Source organism: Equus asinus, chromosome 3, assembly GCF_041296235.1.
Source record: "Equus asinus isolate D_3611 breed Donkey chromosome 3, EquAss-T2T_v2, whole genome shotgun sequence".
Classification (NCBI taxonomy): domain Eukaryota; kingdom Metazoa; phylum Chordata; class Mammalia; order Perissodactyla; family Equidae; genus Equus; species Equus asinus.
Window position 1 is genome coordinate 39574383 of NC_091792.1, and position 17830 is coordinate 39592212.

The 17830-nt window shown below is 32.7% G+C and overlaps 1 protein-coding gene across 7 annotated transcripts in view; it reads right to left on the reverse strand.

Moving 5' to 3' along the window:
* The window catches only part of FBXW7 (F-box and WD repeat domain containing 7), a 219646-nt gene that overhangs the window by 20449 nt on the left and 181367 nt on the right, over positions 1-17830 (reverse strand). For 3 of the 7 annotated variants that reach the window (XM_014868521.3, XM_014868520.3, XM_014868524.3), the window contains 2 exons: positions 8359-8441; positions 5216-5357 (listed from right to left, as the gene is read on the reverse strand). In XM_014868521.3, coding sequence (XP_014724007.1) covers positions 5216-5357; positions 8359-8441 — 225 coding nt within the window. Of the gene's footprint in view, positions 1-5057; positions 5358-8358; positions 8442-10855; positions 11321-17830 lie in introns of those variants that run through there. The other 4 variants (XR_011501963.1, XM_070504910.1, XM_014868522.3 and 1 more) reach the window with 3 other exon arrangements.

Consider the following 17830-nt stretch of genomic DNA (forward strand, 5'->3'; position numbering starts at 1 on the left):
ATACATGGTTTAACAGCGAGGGAAGTATGTATTAATTTGAAAACCTTGCAGGTAATGACTGTATTAAAACAAAATAACAATAGGCACATCAGCCTTTAGTGAGGAATAGTGGAAAGAGCATTGAATTGGGGATGAGGAAATCTAACTTTTGGAGGAGACACTGCCACTAATTAGGTTACAATTTAACCTCTGCAGGACTTAGTGTCTTTATCCGCAGAAGTATTGGATAATTCTGATAATACTTGTTTACTGTTCTGAATATAGTTGTCTTGGACAAGAAAAAAGCATCTTCCTTTGGTCTTTTATGGCAAAGTTATATGGGAATATAGTGAAAGGGATAGAAAAAACATTCCAAATTCTGAAAAGATGAAGAGAAACAAAATTTAATTTTTGGACAAAATTGCAAATGTAAACTTGAAAATTCCCCATGAAAGTGGTATTTTATTTCAGGTAATTAGAGAATACAGGTAGTGGAGAAAAGCAGAAGGAGTACTGAACTGTAATCAGGGGCCCAGGTTTCACCAGTAAACTCACACTGAAAGCACATGGAAGTCGCTTAATTACTCTGAGTCTCAGAGACCCACCCCACCTGTATGACGAGGAGCTTGGTCCAGACCAGTGGTTCCCAAATGCTAGTTGAGCAGTGCAAGAAACACAGTCCTAAAACCCACCATCAAAGAGTCTGACTCAGTAGTGAAGGTGCGACCAAGGACATTTTATGTTTTAGATAAAAAACTCATCTAGTATTGATGCAGGTGATTCACAAACAAGCACTGTTTATTAGGCTGATGGATCCTCAGTTTCCCATTCAGAGTATATTTTATGACTTTGGGCAGGATTATGACTTTGGGCAGTACTGCGTCTGAATTCACGTGGTACAGAAGTAACTTCTCTAGTACCTCCAGTAGATGGTTATCTAGTCTGTTTGAAAAGTTCCAGGATCGGAGCAGTTACTTTCTCCCATTCTACATAGGTCAGCTCTAATTGTTCAGTTCAACTTACACCAAAATCTGACTCAAACAGTACAATCTAGGTTTTGTTTTCTGAAGAAACCATGAATCAGCTTGATTCTACTTTTATATAAAAGTCTTCAAAATGTTAGAAAGATTCAACATTTTCCCTTAGTCTTCTCTGGCTAAATACATGACTTTCTTCAACTCTTCCTCACACAACAGAGTTTCTTGATCATACTGTCTCAAACACAACTGCAAAGTAATACTGAACTCATCTTCTTCTGGCACTATCCTGTTTTAATATTTTATTAACTAGCAAACAAAAAAGATCTAAATAAAATAAATTAGAAAACATGTACAATTTCTAAGAGTTAGCATGAAACTTGATTAAATCCTTCAATAGGGTAGTTTTTATTCCACTTTTAATTTCAAAACACAGAAGTATTTTCTACTTTATCATTTTAAAAAATATTTTGAGTATAACAGGTATTTTCAAAGTACATTCATAGTTTTAATGCAATGCAAATATGCTTTGGTTAAAATAATCCTAAGAATGCTAAGCTAATAACATTTGTATGAAGCTAGTGTTAATAGCCCCTTTTTAGACCTGAGAAAACTGAGGCTCACAAAGGCTATTTCTTGACTGAGAGGAAACTAACATTTATTGACTCTCTATTATATTTCCAAATATAGCTCTAAGCACATTTACATGTTTTCTCCCTTTTGACAATTTTTAATGTTATATTTATTTTACAGATAATGAAAATAAAGACAAGAGTAGTTACATAATATCAATTAAATTACCCAGTTATTAAAAGACAAAGCCGGAATATGTGCTAAGGGCTTTTTCTTCTAGGCCATATGTGCTTCTCTTTATATCAGGATGCCTCTGAATATAAATTTCAACATAAGAAAATGTTAATGTTATTGGTATCTTTATCTAGTCTAAAATTTTCAAGTGAAAAACCATGTATTAACACTCAAATGTCATAAACAACAACAAAAAATGACCAATCCTCTCCCCCAAAATTAACAATCTGAAGCATCAATCTGGCTGCCAAAAAAGCATAATCAACGGCTACTGAAAATTCAAACAGTACACAAATTTTGGTTTTTTTGTTTTGTTTTTAATTTGCACTTCTACCTTGCATGGCATTCTGTTTCAATTTCCCTTTATCCAAAATGGTGTATCATTTGTTCTCATTCAATTTATAAATTGAGTACAGAGTACTTTGTCAGAATAGATGGAGCTGGACAAAAACAGTGCTGTATCACTGCCTTAGGAGCAATAGCAGAATAGTAAGGGGATAAGCTCTCTCATTTTGCTTGTTACCCAACAGAAAAATCATCATTAAATGCCCCCACAGCATATATGTAGAAATCATGCCAGTTTAATTATCCCTCAACTATACCACATAGGTCAACTCACGACTCCCCCACTTTACTATGAAATTTTCTCTCTCTACAAGTTAGGCATTAAAGCACTGTAAGCCTTTAGGTAAGTGATCCATTGCTAGTTACTTTGGCACCAGCCCTGAAAATTAAGGGCAGCGCACAACAATGAGGCCCTGGGTGTGTCAGAGACAGACGTGGTACTCAAAGGATTAAGCTCCTGATCTACTTGTCTAGTTGACTTTTTGTTGCAAGTAAATTTCTTTGCTACAGAATATTTATCGGACAAAATATATATAGTACTATACCTGCAGGGGTAATTCTACATGCTGTTCCTATCAAATGAGAACAAATTTTCTTCACCACATCTACTTCTCATGAAAAGCGATCGAATGGGCCCTTTTACAGAACAAAAGCTAGCCTAGTATTTTTCAGTTTATTGAATCTCATTAATTCTAAGAAACTGGGTTTTTGTCTTTTTTCCCCACAATTAGCATTTCTGAAATTGGGATGCATCTAATAATCTATGGTATCTCAGATTTGATGACAGACAGTATGTGGTAACGTGGACATTTCATTAAGAAAAGCATGCACGAGCTAAACAAGTAAACTTGGTACAAAGGACTACCCAAACACGCTCACTGCAAAACAAAGCACAAATGTCTCCTACTATAGATCAATATTTGAGAGAGTTCTCTTAAAATTGGGAAAAAAGCAAAATAGCTAGCAAAGAGTATTTCGGTACACTAAAACATTGGGAAAAATGGGCCCATACCACATACAAAATAAATCTCACTCTGGACTACTTTCTGATAAAAAATAAAGCTTTCCACATAAAATAAACATTTTGGAGGCTATCTACAATGATGATAAAACTATTGCTAATAGTGTAATTTTCGATCATGTTGGTATTTTCTTATAAAAATGATATGAAATCAGCTTCTGGACTACTCCAAGTGCCATGTGCTCACATTATATGCTGTGCAAGCATGACACACACGCACAGTCCCATCTTCTTGGCTTACTCAGGTGATAAAAATCTTTAAAGTATTCTTTTAGACTGTATAAATGTCTGAGTTCTATTTTCACCTCTTATTGATGGATAGATTTCTTTTTAAAAAGATGTGACAAAAAACTTAGAATTCTGAGGCATGCATAGGAAAAAATTAACTAAAATTAAAAACAAAATCATGAACCTGAGGTAAAAGAACTGGAAGGTGAGGAAATAATCCGTGGGGAAAAGTAAATTTAATCAACAAATGGCTACGAAAATGAAAAAAGAAGTTCTTTGTAATTACAGTAGTTTATAACGCTATAATAATGGTAAAATACAACTTTCATTCTTCTAACCCATAGATTCTCACCCTCAGCATCGCTGACATTTTGGTCGAGATGACTGTTTGTTATGGAGGCTGTCCTTTACACTGTTTCCACCCACTAGATGCCAGGCGTGTCCTGCATCCCAGCCCCCTCAGTTGTAACAACCAAGGGAAAACCTGCCCCCTGCCACGAACCGCTGCTATAACCTTTCAGTTAGCGACCAAAAAAGGATTATCCTAGTTTCTCTGAAATCATGTGAAGGGTACAAAACACTTCTTAAAATCCACTTAAAAGCAACATTGCTTCAAGTGAGTGTTTCAGCTACAGAAGAATAAAATTGGGACATCTATTTAATTTTTGCCCAGGTATTTGAAATATTAAGATTTACATAAACAGACATCTTAAAAATCTGAACTATCAAATAAAGTCACATAAAGTATCTTCTTCTTCAACCATTATTCCCTTAGCCTTCATAAAATACCACCAAACAAGCAGTCAGATGTAAGGAAATACATTCATTTTACATTTTAGCATAGTGGCTAATATCAGAGCTACCTTCACTTTACATAATTTACATTATTTACTATTTAGAAAGAATAATTAAGCGAGTGTTTAATCCGTACTAAATACTTGATTTATATGCATTATCTCACTAGAAGAAGAGATAAATCAATTTAATATCACTATCACAAGTTATAAAATTCATAATATTCAAGCTTTGCTTGTAGCCAATCTTCCGAGTAAACTCTGAAAGAATTTAAATGCTAGTAAAATGCAGCAATCAGAATTTGGGCTCAATAAGCCACACACAAGCACCGCACTGATGAAAAGGAGCTGCCTCAACTCTTGGAGGTTACCAGGGTAATAGTGATGGTAAGTTACCGACAGTGACTAATCAGCAGAGTCTTACATTACTCCTAAATGCTTAACTTCCAAGCAATGCAGTTTAGAAAACAGATACATTCAGCAACCCCAGAAACCCAAACATGAAGGAGAAAAGGAAGAAAGGTCTCATTATCTAAAAAGCAATAAAAAATGCAAAAGCACACTTACAGAAAATAAGCATCGGACTATCTTAATACACTTAAAAATTAAAATGAGCTCCCTTATTTTTAATAGCATTTTTTATTGAGATATACTTCACATAACATAAAATTCACCATTTAAAATGTACACTTCAGTGGTCCCAGCACACCAATCTTCCTGTTCAACTGTCACCACTATCCAATTCCAGAACACTTCTATCACCCCAAAAGAAATTTAAATTTAAATTTAACCTATTAGCAGTTAGTCCCAAGCTCCCCACCCTCCACTGCCTAGCAATCACTAATCTCCTTTCTGTCTCTATGGACTGGCCTTTTCTGGATATTCCATAAAAATATAATCACACAATATACGGCCTTTTGTGTCTGGCTTCTTTCACTTAGTATAATGTTTTCAAGGTTCATCCATGGTGTAGCATGTAACAGTTCCTTTTCACGGCTGAATAATCCCTTATTTTTTGCAGCAATTAAGTGAGGCATTTCAAGTACTGTGTTTAGACAAGTCACCTGAAACATTTTCAGCCATTCCTGGAGGCCTGTAGGTGGTTGGACAGATGTAATTCGGCGTCGTTGTTGTCCTTGGCCATTGGCTGCTCTCAGGTCTCCAAACGTTGTTGGTGTTGCTGAACATGGTACAAGCCCAGTAGTACTATAAAAAATACAAGAGTGGAAGCAAAGATAGATATTTATTAAGAATAATGAGCTCTAATTTAATAAGAATGATGATCTGGCATATTCCAAACATCAATCGAATTATTTTTATTTGCTTATTTCCAGAGAGCAAGGCTACACAAAACCTATTCTGCTATTCTTAGAGTAAGTTTCCTCCCTCCCACACAACCACCTGTTATTATCCCAGTAATGCTAATTGCAACCAAATGACAGAAAATCTCTATGGCAAAACTGCAAATTGTTGATACATACAAATAATGTTAAAATACTTCCTGAGAAGACACAGGTTCTACTTCTCTGATGACTGGTCTTCAGTGACATAATTCAATTAAAGTTTAAATTTCCTTTATAAAAAGGAGTGTGAGACTTCTGTTTTAAAAAATTCAGATGTAGAAGTAGCATGTTCAAATGTTTTGAACATTTCACTAGTCACATTATTCCTTAAGTTTGCCCCAGATGCCTTCTAAATTGTTTATAATATTTGTCTATTTCTCTCCCATTTTCTATTTTTATTTATAAAGCTTAGTCTAGACAATATTTGACAGGAACAAGCCTTGATTAGAAATGTATTTACTCAAAACAGGTTAAGTATTGAGAACTTATTATGTGCAAAATTAAATAAAAATGAGATCTAATCACTTTTATCCAATAACAAACTTTCTGACAGTTAAAACAAACAAACCTGAAATTCAGTTCTGCCACTAGTAAAATGAGGGAGTAAGTCTAGATGATCTATCTCTAAAATTGTCCAACTCTCCTAAAAATGACTACTTAATAGGAGAAAAAAAAGTTATAACTATGTTACTAATATAGTAAACTTAACTTTCTAATTTCAATATCTAATTAAATTATTTAAACTCAAGGTAAATACTGAATATTTCTATTTTAGAGACATTTAAAAAAAGGAGCAGGAAGATTCAGTTAACAAAACTACACTTGTAAAACAATCTTCAATTTATTGAGTTATGATAATAAAGTGTTCTAAATCCAAAGAACATACAAATTGTAACCTAATAGTTGAATATCAAGCTCTGATAAGTTACTTATGAAACAACTCCCCCATTCTTTTCTGTCCAGCGTATCTCATTATTTTGTTAAAAAATGTATCTCAGTCACTAGATTTTACAGAAAAATCTTCATATGTACCACATTTAAATCTTTTAACATCATACATCTAAGACAATCTCTAACAATGAACAATTAAATCTATTTTTTCTTCTATTAAATTTCAAAGGTAAGCTCTATTTTCTTCTCCAAAACGAAAAAGGATGTGCTTATAACTTAAATTTTCTAATAAAAAATGATGGAGAATCATAGTTTCATCTTATTATTAGAAAAACCTGTCAAAGAAATTTTAAAACATCAAATATATACTGACAATGTCTCCAAAAAGACAGGGAAATCAATATGCTGTTTAGTAAGATTATATGTTAAAAGGCTAAAAATAAAATTTTCACCTTTTCAGGTGCTTTCTCAAAATAAAAAGTGAGCAACTAAAGACAAATTTTACTTAAATGTGTTTTGTAGTAAAAATTCAGCATTCGTTTATAAGCCGCCTTAAAAACAACTGAACAATTTAATATGTTTGTCCTGGTATATTAATAGAAGACCAATATGCTTGACATTTTATATACATTAAAAAAAAGAGTACATTTTTAACATTAAACTCAACTTTCTCATCCAAGAAATACTTTATCAACACCAGAAGGAAAAAGCAAAAATGAAGTGAATAGTTTCACTTGTCTATCACTCAACATCCTCTCGTGGAAGTGCCAAAAGAGTGAAATTGTCAAAAGGCAAGGGGTTAAGTAAGAGGGAGGGGGACAGTTAACATGGGAAAAATCACACAAAAAGCATTTCCTGAATAACTAAAAGATAGCCTCATTTTTCTCTTCCGTTTCATCTCTGCATTCTTTTCATATAAAACTACTCTAATTTTCTATATTTCACAAAAGAGCATTTGAAAGAAATATTTTCCACAACTGAATGAAATAAAAAAAATATAAACTGTTTCCCTGAAAAAAAAAGATGTAATCTGTAACAATGTTCAATCACAAAAACTTAGGTCTGAGCAATGTTAATTTTACTGCATCTTATAGAATAAAAATAACTCTAAATCAAAATATGTAGGGAAAAAAGAAGAAATGTCACCACCATGAAATTCTTATGGCTTCTATAGCTAACTTTCACTCAGTTATTTGAAGAAGTGACAATTATACAAAAAAGACCAAAAAAAGCTCTTAAGATATTTTTTGTCATTTAAATTTTAAAACACCACATTCCAAATGACATCCAAAGGCATTTTTAATTAGCTGGGTAATAGATATTGTGCTTAAGTTAGCCTAATTAGCGTGAGAGTGGGAAAAGTTTTATACTGATGCAAAATCCAAAAATGATGGAATGGTGGAGGAAACAAGACTACAATTGTATTTAGTTGTTATGGAAACTATTCTACTGGTGTAGAAATGTATGTGTTAAAAACATAAGACCTACCAAGCAAATAAAAGGGGATTTCTAACACAGTAATTTCATAAAATAAGATTTAATTAGTAATTGTGAGGTTTATTTCACTGCTAATAAATGTATCTTCAATTTTGCATATATAAATATCCACCCCAGAACAGCTGTTGCTATAGGAACAAGATACATTTGCTCATATGTTCACATTTTAAGATAATTTACTTTTTAGAATTCCTTAAAAATTGTGATTTAAAAATTGTTGATAGGAGAACTTCTGCTTGTGTCTTACTTCAATGTATTAGTAACAAAATATAAAGCTATAATGGTAGTCATTCTTCTCCTTATTTAAAATGATATATTTCCCAATTTTCAGTCATCTCAAAATGTGTTAAACAGTCAACAGTACTAGAGACATTATAGTTCTATGAGAATAAACTGGAAGAAATGCTTTTAGAATCATCAACTCTTTAAAGAAACATGAGAATCATGAGGGAATCAATGATTATACTTCATATTACCTTGTATATTCTGAGACTTTGCATGGTTTCTTTCCCAAAGAAAAAGAGCGGACCTCAGAACCATGGTCCAACTTTCTTTTCATCTATAAGGTAAAACAAATAAGATATGTTTAAAAAAAAAAACACCTGTCCAACTATCAAATCTTAATGTTAGCATCAGTAATATTGAAAAAATTCTTAAATTTTCTTATGCCTACATTAATTAGGCATAATTAATTAATATAGAAAATATATGTTTCATAGTTTCTTCTATTAGTTCTACTTCATTTTACTCTTTACAAGACTGGAAAGGTGAATTTTTCCCCCTAATATTTTGTCCAGAAGAACACTGCATGATGATTTAAAAATTGATATCCATCATATATACTCCTTGAGAGTAATATACGTTTCACGTTTTCCAGTTTAAGAACCAACATAGTGGAAAATGTCATGTTAATCCACTCAGAAAGAACCATATTTAACATGCCTTCCTTAACTGATCTTCATTTTCCTTTAAAAACGTATTTTAAGAAAGATAAAATACACAACAAAATTCAAAATTTCAAAATCAGAATGGCAGTAACAGTAACTGAATTTAAAATACATATTACTATAAAAGAGTAAAGGGAACAACATAAATAAAATGATCTTGAAAAGTAATTATGAGGCATGAAGCAATGAATATGGGCAATGAGGACAGTAAAAAAGTAAATCTGTAATAAGAGAGAAATCTAGAGATGGTATAATAAAGGTGGGAAAAAAGCCATCAACTGATATTTACACAGACTATAACTCTACTGACAGATACTCACTCAGGACAAAATATCCTAACTTGAAAAGCAACAACAACAAAAAGATTTAAAAAGAAAGAGTTATGCATCTTTGTAGGGTATTTCATTATGCTATATACATGCAATACTGTAAATACATTCAGAATTGCATTTTGTCTACATCAATGTTAAAATATTTATTTTTTATACTTCACTAACGGTTAACTGAGGTCATCTAACTATACATATATTATAAAACTAGAAAATAAGATCTGATAAGATTCAACTTTTCCTATTTCAACAACCCCTCTCAGATTTGTGTCTGCTAATTAATCACTGTATTATTGAAAATTACAGGGGGAAAAACCCGAGAGTGATAGATAGCTATCCTCATTTTTCTAATAAGGTGAAAATCTTTGCTTTGCAGCAGTCTTATTTTCTTACCTATTGCCTCACGTGGGAACATCAGCATAACACAGCATGCTACACTATAAATACTAAAGAGAACCAACAAGACTCTAAAAATCTTTTTGAACCATACTCTGGATAATATAGACCATGTTTTTATCATAATGAAGAAAGTCTTCCAAAATACAGGGATGATCTTACGATATTAAGGGCTAGAGGTGAGGGTACGACAAGCTCATCCACAATTTATACCTTAGTTCATGAATACCTACTGGAAAGAAATGGAATTGGTCTTATTTCTACCCTTCAGAAGTTTCTGTACTCATTACATCGTTTTAAAGTGATTCCTCTCAAAGACTATTATTTTCTTTCTTCAAATAATTTTAATAAAAAGCAAAAATAAATATAAAAGCTTTAATACATAGGTAGCCACGTGCTGGCATGTATATAAATTATAGACACACATGTATACATAAACACAAATGTATCCATCGGGAAGGTCAGTCAGTACAGATAACCTTAAAAATCTTGGGTTTTTTTTTAATAACTTCCACAGATTCTTATTTTCAAAATTATTATGAGAAACTTTGATATTCATTCTAATTAAGTTTATAATACTGGTTTTCAGAACTTCCCTGGATATCTTGTAAATACATTGATGCAAATGTCATTTGCCACTAAAAGCAAACTTTATTTCCATCTTAGAAATCCTTCAATGAATAAAAACACCCAAAATACCTATCAGGGGAACAACTGAGAAAAAATTTTTATCTTTAAAATATTTTATGATATAAAGTACTTTCTGAATGACTATACAAGTCTTTTAAATATTATGTTGTTTACTGAAAATACTGACTTTAGAAGCAAAAATTAATTCTGCAATTTTTCAAGGGGCGCAGAAAGTAAATATGACCTCTTTAAATATAAATCCCAAACATTCTAGAGATTCTACACTTTAAAAAAGTCAACTAAAGAAAAAAGTGATATATATATGTACAAGGTATAGAAAAATTAAAGGCAAAAGCTTCACTAAAAGCCAACTAAGGATAGAGTATTTCCAGGTCAGCATTTGATGGAGCCACGTTTTTAAAGTCTGAACATATTTTTAGTGAAAAATCCTCAGATTAAAATACACATTTTATTTTAAATTTAAAGCTTTTTACAGCTCACGTTGTCTTTCCATTATTTGCTTACATTCACGATATAAAACAGAATACCAGACATCCAGCCACCCACCAAAATTAGAGGATACCGCAGCCATCTCTGATGATACAGATTTTCCTTCTCAGGCAGGCACACACACACAATCATACAACACAGGAAGAAAACAGATTACTTACTTTGTAAAAAATCATTTTCAGTGTGCCGTAGAAACCCATATTTTCTGTATTTTTCCCCTTCAGTGATTCTGTGCCCCCGTGTGTCCGGCTGCTTGGCAGTCTCTGACAATATAAACCTTTTTCAGGTAGGTATGTCACAGATTCTAATGTGGACATGCTCAGGCACGTCAGAAAAGGAAGATTAGGGAGCAGAACCGGCAACAAAACTCCACAGTAAAGGCAAACGCAGCTCAGTATCAAACCGCTTCTCGGGACACACATACATACATGCAGCTTGACTGAGGAGAACTCGAGGGAATAATGAGAGAGAACCGAGAAGATTATTGGAGGAGACTATGCCCTGTCAAAGCCTTGACTGAACAGATTCCTCCCTCAGCAGCAGAGGGATCAGATTACATCTTCCCTTGAACACAGAATGGTGCAGTCCAGGATTCAGCAATGCAGACTGCACATCAATTATATGGTGATCCGCTCCAGGGAACCCGTAAGCACACAACGCACTGAACAGAGGGAGGATATGGGCAGCAAATGAGACCGCCCCCACACAACAGCCCCCACTCCCCTCTCAAACTTTCAGGAGATTATTTTTGTATTTTGTAAAACCTGCATTTTCGAAGAGTTTTAAATGGCAAGCATCATTTCCACAAATAAGTCCTTTCAGAAACATTTTGAAAATGGAATATATTTTCATACGGTCCTCCCAACAGAAGCAAAGCAGGCTATTTTCACTAACTGTTATCCTATTGCAGTCCTGGCACACACTGATCAGATTTTTCAAGTAGCTTGGATGGTACAAAATGGGCAATCCCAAAGGAATAAATTAAATATTCTTCAGGAGGATTTAAAATAAAGTAAACCACTTTGGAGCATATGGCATTTGCAGAAATTACGTAATAAGCTATATTTCAACCTGTACATTTCTCATATCAAAATTTACTGAAAATATTCCCTATGCTTTTCCATTTCATTCGTTTAAAACATAGTTTCTAAGACAATTACCACATACTTCATCAATCCTTAGTACTCATGAGAATATCTTTTTAAGATTAACAAACTAGCACTAGGTGTATAAAGTTTGGCTGAAAGGTTCTATTTCTCCAAAGGGAGCAAAAGCTGTGCTTACTGGAGAGTCTTACCCTTATTGCTAATGTAATCTTGAATAAACAGGAGGCACTGGATTTCTACTTTCAAAATTCTACTAACAATGTGTATTCCTTATCATTAAAAAGGCATTTTACATAATAACAAAGGTACCAAAGTTTGCCTGAAGGCAATCTTTTTCTTAGAATGACTACTACACAAATCTACATATTTCACCTTGCAACTTGCTACACAACTAGCTTCTGAGGCGATTATGAGATTCTTTGGACTAGAAAGCCCCATTATTAAGGGTCTAGTTAATTAATTCCTACCCTCCCCATTAACATTCTTTATTACAAGTAAACTGTGTGCCCATAGTTATTTAAGTACTTAAAAGAAAGTTTCTTCAGGAAAAAAGAAATATTACTTAGATTTACTACATATTAAAACTCTCTGCTCTGGTAATAAATGACTTTTGTTAGGAAAATGGTTTTAAATACTGCATCAAGTAGTATCATAATTTTAAAAATAAATGTTTACCTTTACAACTAAGACATTAAGTCAGTGTAATGTCTTTTACTTTAAAACATAAATGAAAGAAGATAATCTAAAATTTTATGAAGATGTACATCTTGGATCTTCTCCTGGAAATTATAAAGTCTATTATCTTTTTTAAAAATTCCCTACCTGGCTCTTAAATTAATTCTTACCCTCAGAAATGATATGTACATGTACCCAGCAGAAGTTAGTTTTCTAAATAAACAATTAGCTTACTTGAAAGGAAAGTTCATTTGAAAAAGAAATCTCTTTCTCTTAGCAAAAAGAATCCAACTGTTAGGAATGGACCCACAAACCCTTTTGTTGAAGGCTTCAGAGGACTCAGGATTAAAAAAAAGAAAAGGATCCCCTTCCTGGACTCTGTTGTGGGCTATCTGAAGAAATTAATTGTAAAATGAACATCTGAAATTTCATCTAAAATTTGTCAGTGGTAACTAGCTTGTCAGAGGACAAATGGACTACCTGCCAGTCATATAACAGTATATACCTTGACTTCAACTGAAATCATGTCCTATCTTTAGCTGAACTAATCTTTTCAAATAAAGTCTATTCAATGGAGGACACAAACAAACTTTAATAAACCAGGGACATCATCTCAAAACTTAGCATCTTTAAAGAAGCAAATATCTTAATTTTGTATATTCAAAGGAATGTTCTTGTAGTTACATGGCTCCTATGCATGCCTATGAAGTTTCAGGATAACCTGATCCCCACAAATGTGTTTATATGTAGGTATGTATACTCGTGTTTGTTTGAATAGGCAAAGTATTGACATGGTTCAAAAATCAAAACGATATACAAAAAGCATACATTGAAAACACCTTCCACCACCTCATATCCCCCATCTAGCATGGCTCCCACTTGGTAATGATTTTTATTAGTTTGTTTATCCTTTAAGTCAGAATGTTTATGTTTATAAATCATCATGACGACTTTACGTTCCCAAGTATTTAAACAATCCTCCCTAATATTTTGTTGATAATGTTAATTTAAACTGTGAAGAAAAGAATTTGTCAAGCAAAGCTAGTCAACCAAGTCTCTAACTAGACTTCAAATTAACAGAATAAAATAGATGATTTTCAATATTCTCTGAAGTACTACTAATGAAAATTGTGACCTATTATATTACTTTCATCATAATCTATATATGAACAAACCAGATGAAATCACTCTCACATTCCTATTGCTGGGAGTCTTGGCTAAAACACAGATGTTTAAAACTTTATTCAGAGATTTAAGTTTTTAGTAGTATACTGAAAAAGCCTTTGTGTGTGTATCAATATCTATCTATTTTATCCTATGGTAGACAGAAACATTTTAAAACTGAGATCAGTCCATAACCTATGTTAAATAAGTTTACAAAAAAAATATTTTATGCTTTAGGCTAGAATGTTAACTAGTAAGTTCACAGAAAAGGCTAGCTAGTCAATCACTATAGCTAAGAAAACACTTGTGTTTATCATCCAAATTTTTAGAATATCTCAATTATTAAATATATTTTCACTACAACAAACTAAATCTTCCTGTAATTTCAGCTAGGCAATAAATTTCTCATTCTATAAAAAATTATTTCTTGTGCTGATGGACAACCTATAAGCCTTACTGAAAATCTCTAAGGGAGTGACTGACAATGAGGTCTTGGGATATAGCTTATCTGGTAACTCAGATCCAATGCTCATCTGATCACAACTCCATTGAGACAGGTGTATGAGAAGAACGGATGAGGGCAATAACTTGAAAGAAACCCAAAAAACAGCACCAAGCTATGAAGATATACTGCCCCAGGTATCTAAGTCTCTGGGAAATAACGGCAGGAGAACGATTGGTCTGTGAGCTAGCACAAGAGAAATGGCTCTTTTTGAGCAATTGGTTGGGATGACCAAGTTTTTAGAGGGGCAAGTTGTAGTTATGGGCAGAAACACAAATGAATCTAAATATAAACAGTGAGAAAAATATAAACCGTAAAACAGTCTTCACTGAATCATGTATCTTTGGAGAAGTATGTATTGTTATACATGGTGTCAACAGAGGAAGGGGTAATTAATAGAGGACTTTTCCTCACCTTGACTCTCAAGAGTTCATTATTTCCATTTTAAATATATTCTTCTATTATTGCATTTGCCATACCTCCTTGTCATTATTTTTATACATCTTTCTTCCATATCTACTCCTTGAAGGTTCACACCTTACTCTAAGACATAGTAAAACAACAATATGTAACAAATTATTCGTATTTTTGAATAACTACTCATACAAGCAAATAGTAGCATACACTGCCTCATTTTTCTAAAGCATAAATATATGTTATACTTAGTACCAAAAAGTCTATCTAGTGTATTACAATTAGTTGATGAGACTATGAATACTATTGGTTCTTTTCATTACCTCTCTAACATTTAAAAACTTACTTCCATTTTATAATAGTAGGAGAACGTGTTTATATTCTCATGTTGGTGATTTTCTTTATTATTATCATGACAACATTCTTAACTCTCATATTACACTAGGAAAATCACCTACCACAGTTAGCTGTCTTGCCCTGAGCACAGAATGCAGATTAGAGACGTTTCAAAATTTCAACATCAAAGAAAGGAATGCCAAGCATGTTGAGACTGAAACAAACTTTCTGAAATCTCGCTAACCCGCTGTCATTAACTTTCTGGGATGTGAGTTCTTATTAAAAAGTTCACAACTGAAATTGGCAAGTTAATAAACCTGTCCTGTCACAGTTATTATCATTTAAAACAGTATGCATGCCTAGCATCTACATGCTCTCTAATGCAAGTAGGTAGCAGTATTGACCAATTAGCTATTTCCCACATTTATTCATTCATTACACATCAATTTAGCACCTACTATGTGTCAGATATTGGATAGTATATAATTAAGAAAACTTTTTTCTTTCTCCATTGAACTTATGGTCAATTTAAGACAGAGAACAGGGTAATATATATACACATCTGACTCTTACAATTCACAGTGAAATTAGTTTTAAAAACTTTTTGAGAATACGTAAAATGAAACAAGGTGAGCCATATTTAGTTTGAAATTACCGTCCAAGTAAACAAATATTGAAATACTCTTGTATTAGGAAAAAAAAATTCCAAACACTAAATACTGTAATATATAACTTAACTTTGTTTAAAATAAACTTGTTGGGGGGGGGTGCTTATGATAATATACAAAACCCTAACCTCAATAAATCAAAATGCAAATCAAAATACCACAGCTCAGACTGGTCTTTAAAAATTTTTAAGATAACTATAATTGTAGGGTTGGTAGTTTTATAAATTTTTCTTTTCTTTGAAGTTTAGGGTATTTATAACTCTCTCTACAAAAATGCAGCCCCCAAGGATTTGACACAAATAAATTGCAATGTTAATCTAAGCAGCAGATTTCTTCACCCCTTCAGATTGAGCCAAATTAGCGATCTGATAAACACATGTGTAAACGTACGTATCTACCAATATATAAATACACACACATACAGAGTTTCACACAATAATGCAAGTTAAGAGTTCTATCACAGCCATAGAAGAAAACAATGAAGATGGGAGTTTTGTTTGCTTGCTCTTCTAAAATTTACATGGTTATAGAGCTGTTGGAGACTTAACACAGCATCGAAACACTCCTTACAGCACTTCTTTCACAAACAGACGCTTGTCCTGCGATAATCTGACAAAGTTAGTAAGTCACTCTGCAGTTTATACTGATTTATCTAGAAAGCAATTAATCTTTACATCTTATGCTTCAAGTTCAAAATAAACTACCAGTAAACAATTTGAATTCATATCTCTAAGTTTCCTCTCAAAATCTAACTATAAATATTTTATAGTAATCCCTTCAGTAAAGTAAGGAAAATATCAAGGGAAATTATAAAAAAAAATGAGATTGATTTCAAAAAAAATAAAACAGCAAATATGACCAGGAAAGAACTTAATTAACATGGAGAAGGAATAAAATCAATTTTTCCTCCATGTAAGGCCTAGACCCCTATTCTTTCTTCTACTTTCTTTACCCAATTCCATATTTACTGCTATTGTTTGTGATGTTCAAATATATTTACCTGACAAGAAAAATTTTTTATAGGTGTGGTATATCAATCTTGTATTTTAGTATTAAAACAAACTTTCAAGGACTATTTAAAATTCTGGAATAATTTCTTAAATTAGCTATTAGTCATGGCCAAAAAGTTTTGAGAAAAAAGCTGAAGGCTAAAAAGTAAAAAAGTTCTATCTACTGAATCAACAAGAAAACATTAATAGCAGGAAGCCATAGAGTTTAGAACTAGAAGGGATCTTGGAAATCATCGAAATCACCTTTGTTTGTAGAATGAACATGAGTTTCGGAATCAGAGAAATCTGAGTTTTAACACCGCTTTGCCATTATTACAGTGTAACCTTGCTGGGGGTTATTTGAACTTTATGAGCTCCAGTTTTCTCTTATTTGTAAAAACGTAATGCTAATACCATCCACCTTACCAACCTAACTCACAGAGTCGTTGTGAGGTCATTGTAGATGCCCAGCACATAACAGATATCCTATAAATACCCTATAAAATAATAACTTATTAACAGGTGAAAAAAGATGAAGTAGAGAATTAAGTGTCTTGTTCAAGGTTATACAGCTATATTAGAACCTTAGACTCTGGTCCCCCAAGTTCACTACTTTTTAATTTTCAATGATTTGTATTAGATATGTGACAGCTCAAGTTGAGCTTAAAAAGTCAGGCATTTCTAAAGAAGGAAAAACGCTATATTTTGCAAACAGCAATTAATTATGCAAACTACAACTAAATCTTGATTATTCAGTTCATGGGATGATTATGTAGGTCCATATAACTATGCTTCTGCTATATGTGGGAAATATGAGGCAAAGACGTGGTGACTGGGAAAAAGGTGAGAGAAAGATTTAGGTTAAAATAAATCAATCAATTAAGAAATAATCACTATATCCCAATATCTGCTAAATGCTACTTATGACAAATAAAAACATTACAATGACCTCCTCCCCCAAGAAACTTAAAATCCAACTGGCAAGACAAGAAATTAATAGAGAAGAATATTTGACTAGATATCAAGCCCCAAATTGGGTAGTCTAGGAGGTCAGAAAATGGAGAAATCATTTAAATTGTCTGAGAAGATTTCATGAAAGATACGGTTTTGCTTCTAAGTTTATAAGAAGTTTGGTAGATGTTGAGGAAAAAGAAGGAAATTATCATTTGTGGACCTAAGATATATGTGGAAATACCACTTAACATTAATTTGAAGGATTAACAACATGTATAAGACCTCTGGTAGTCACTGATCTTATAAGGTTCATTAAGGGATAACTTAT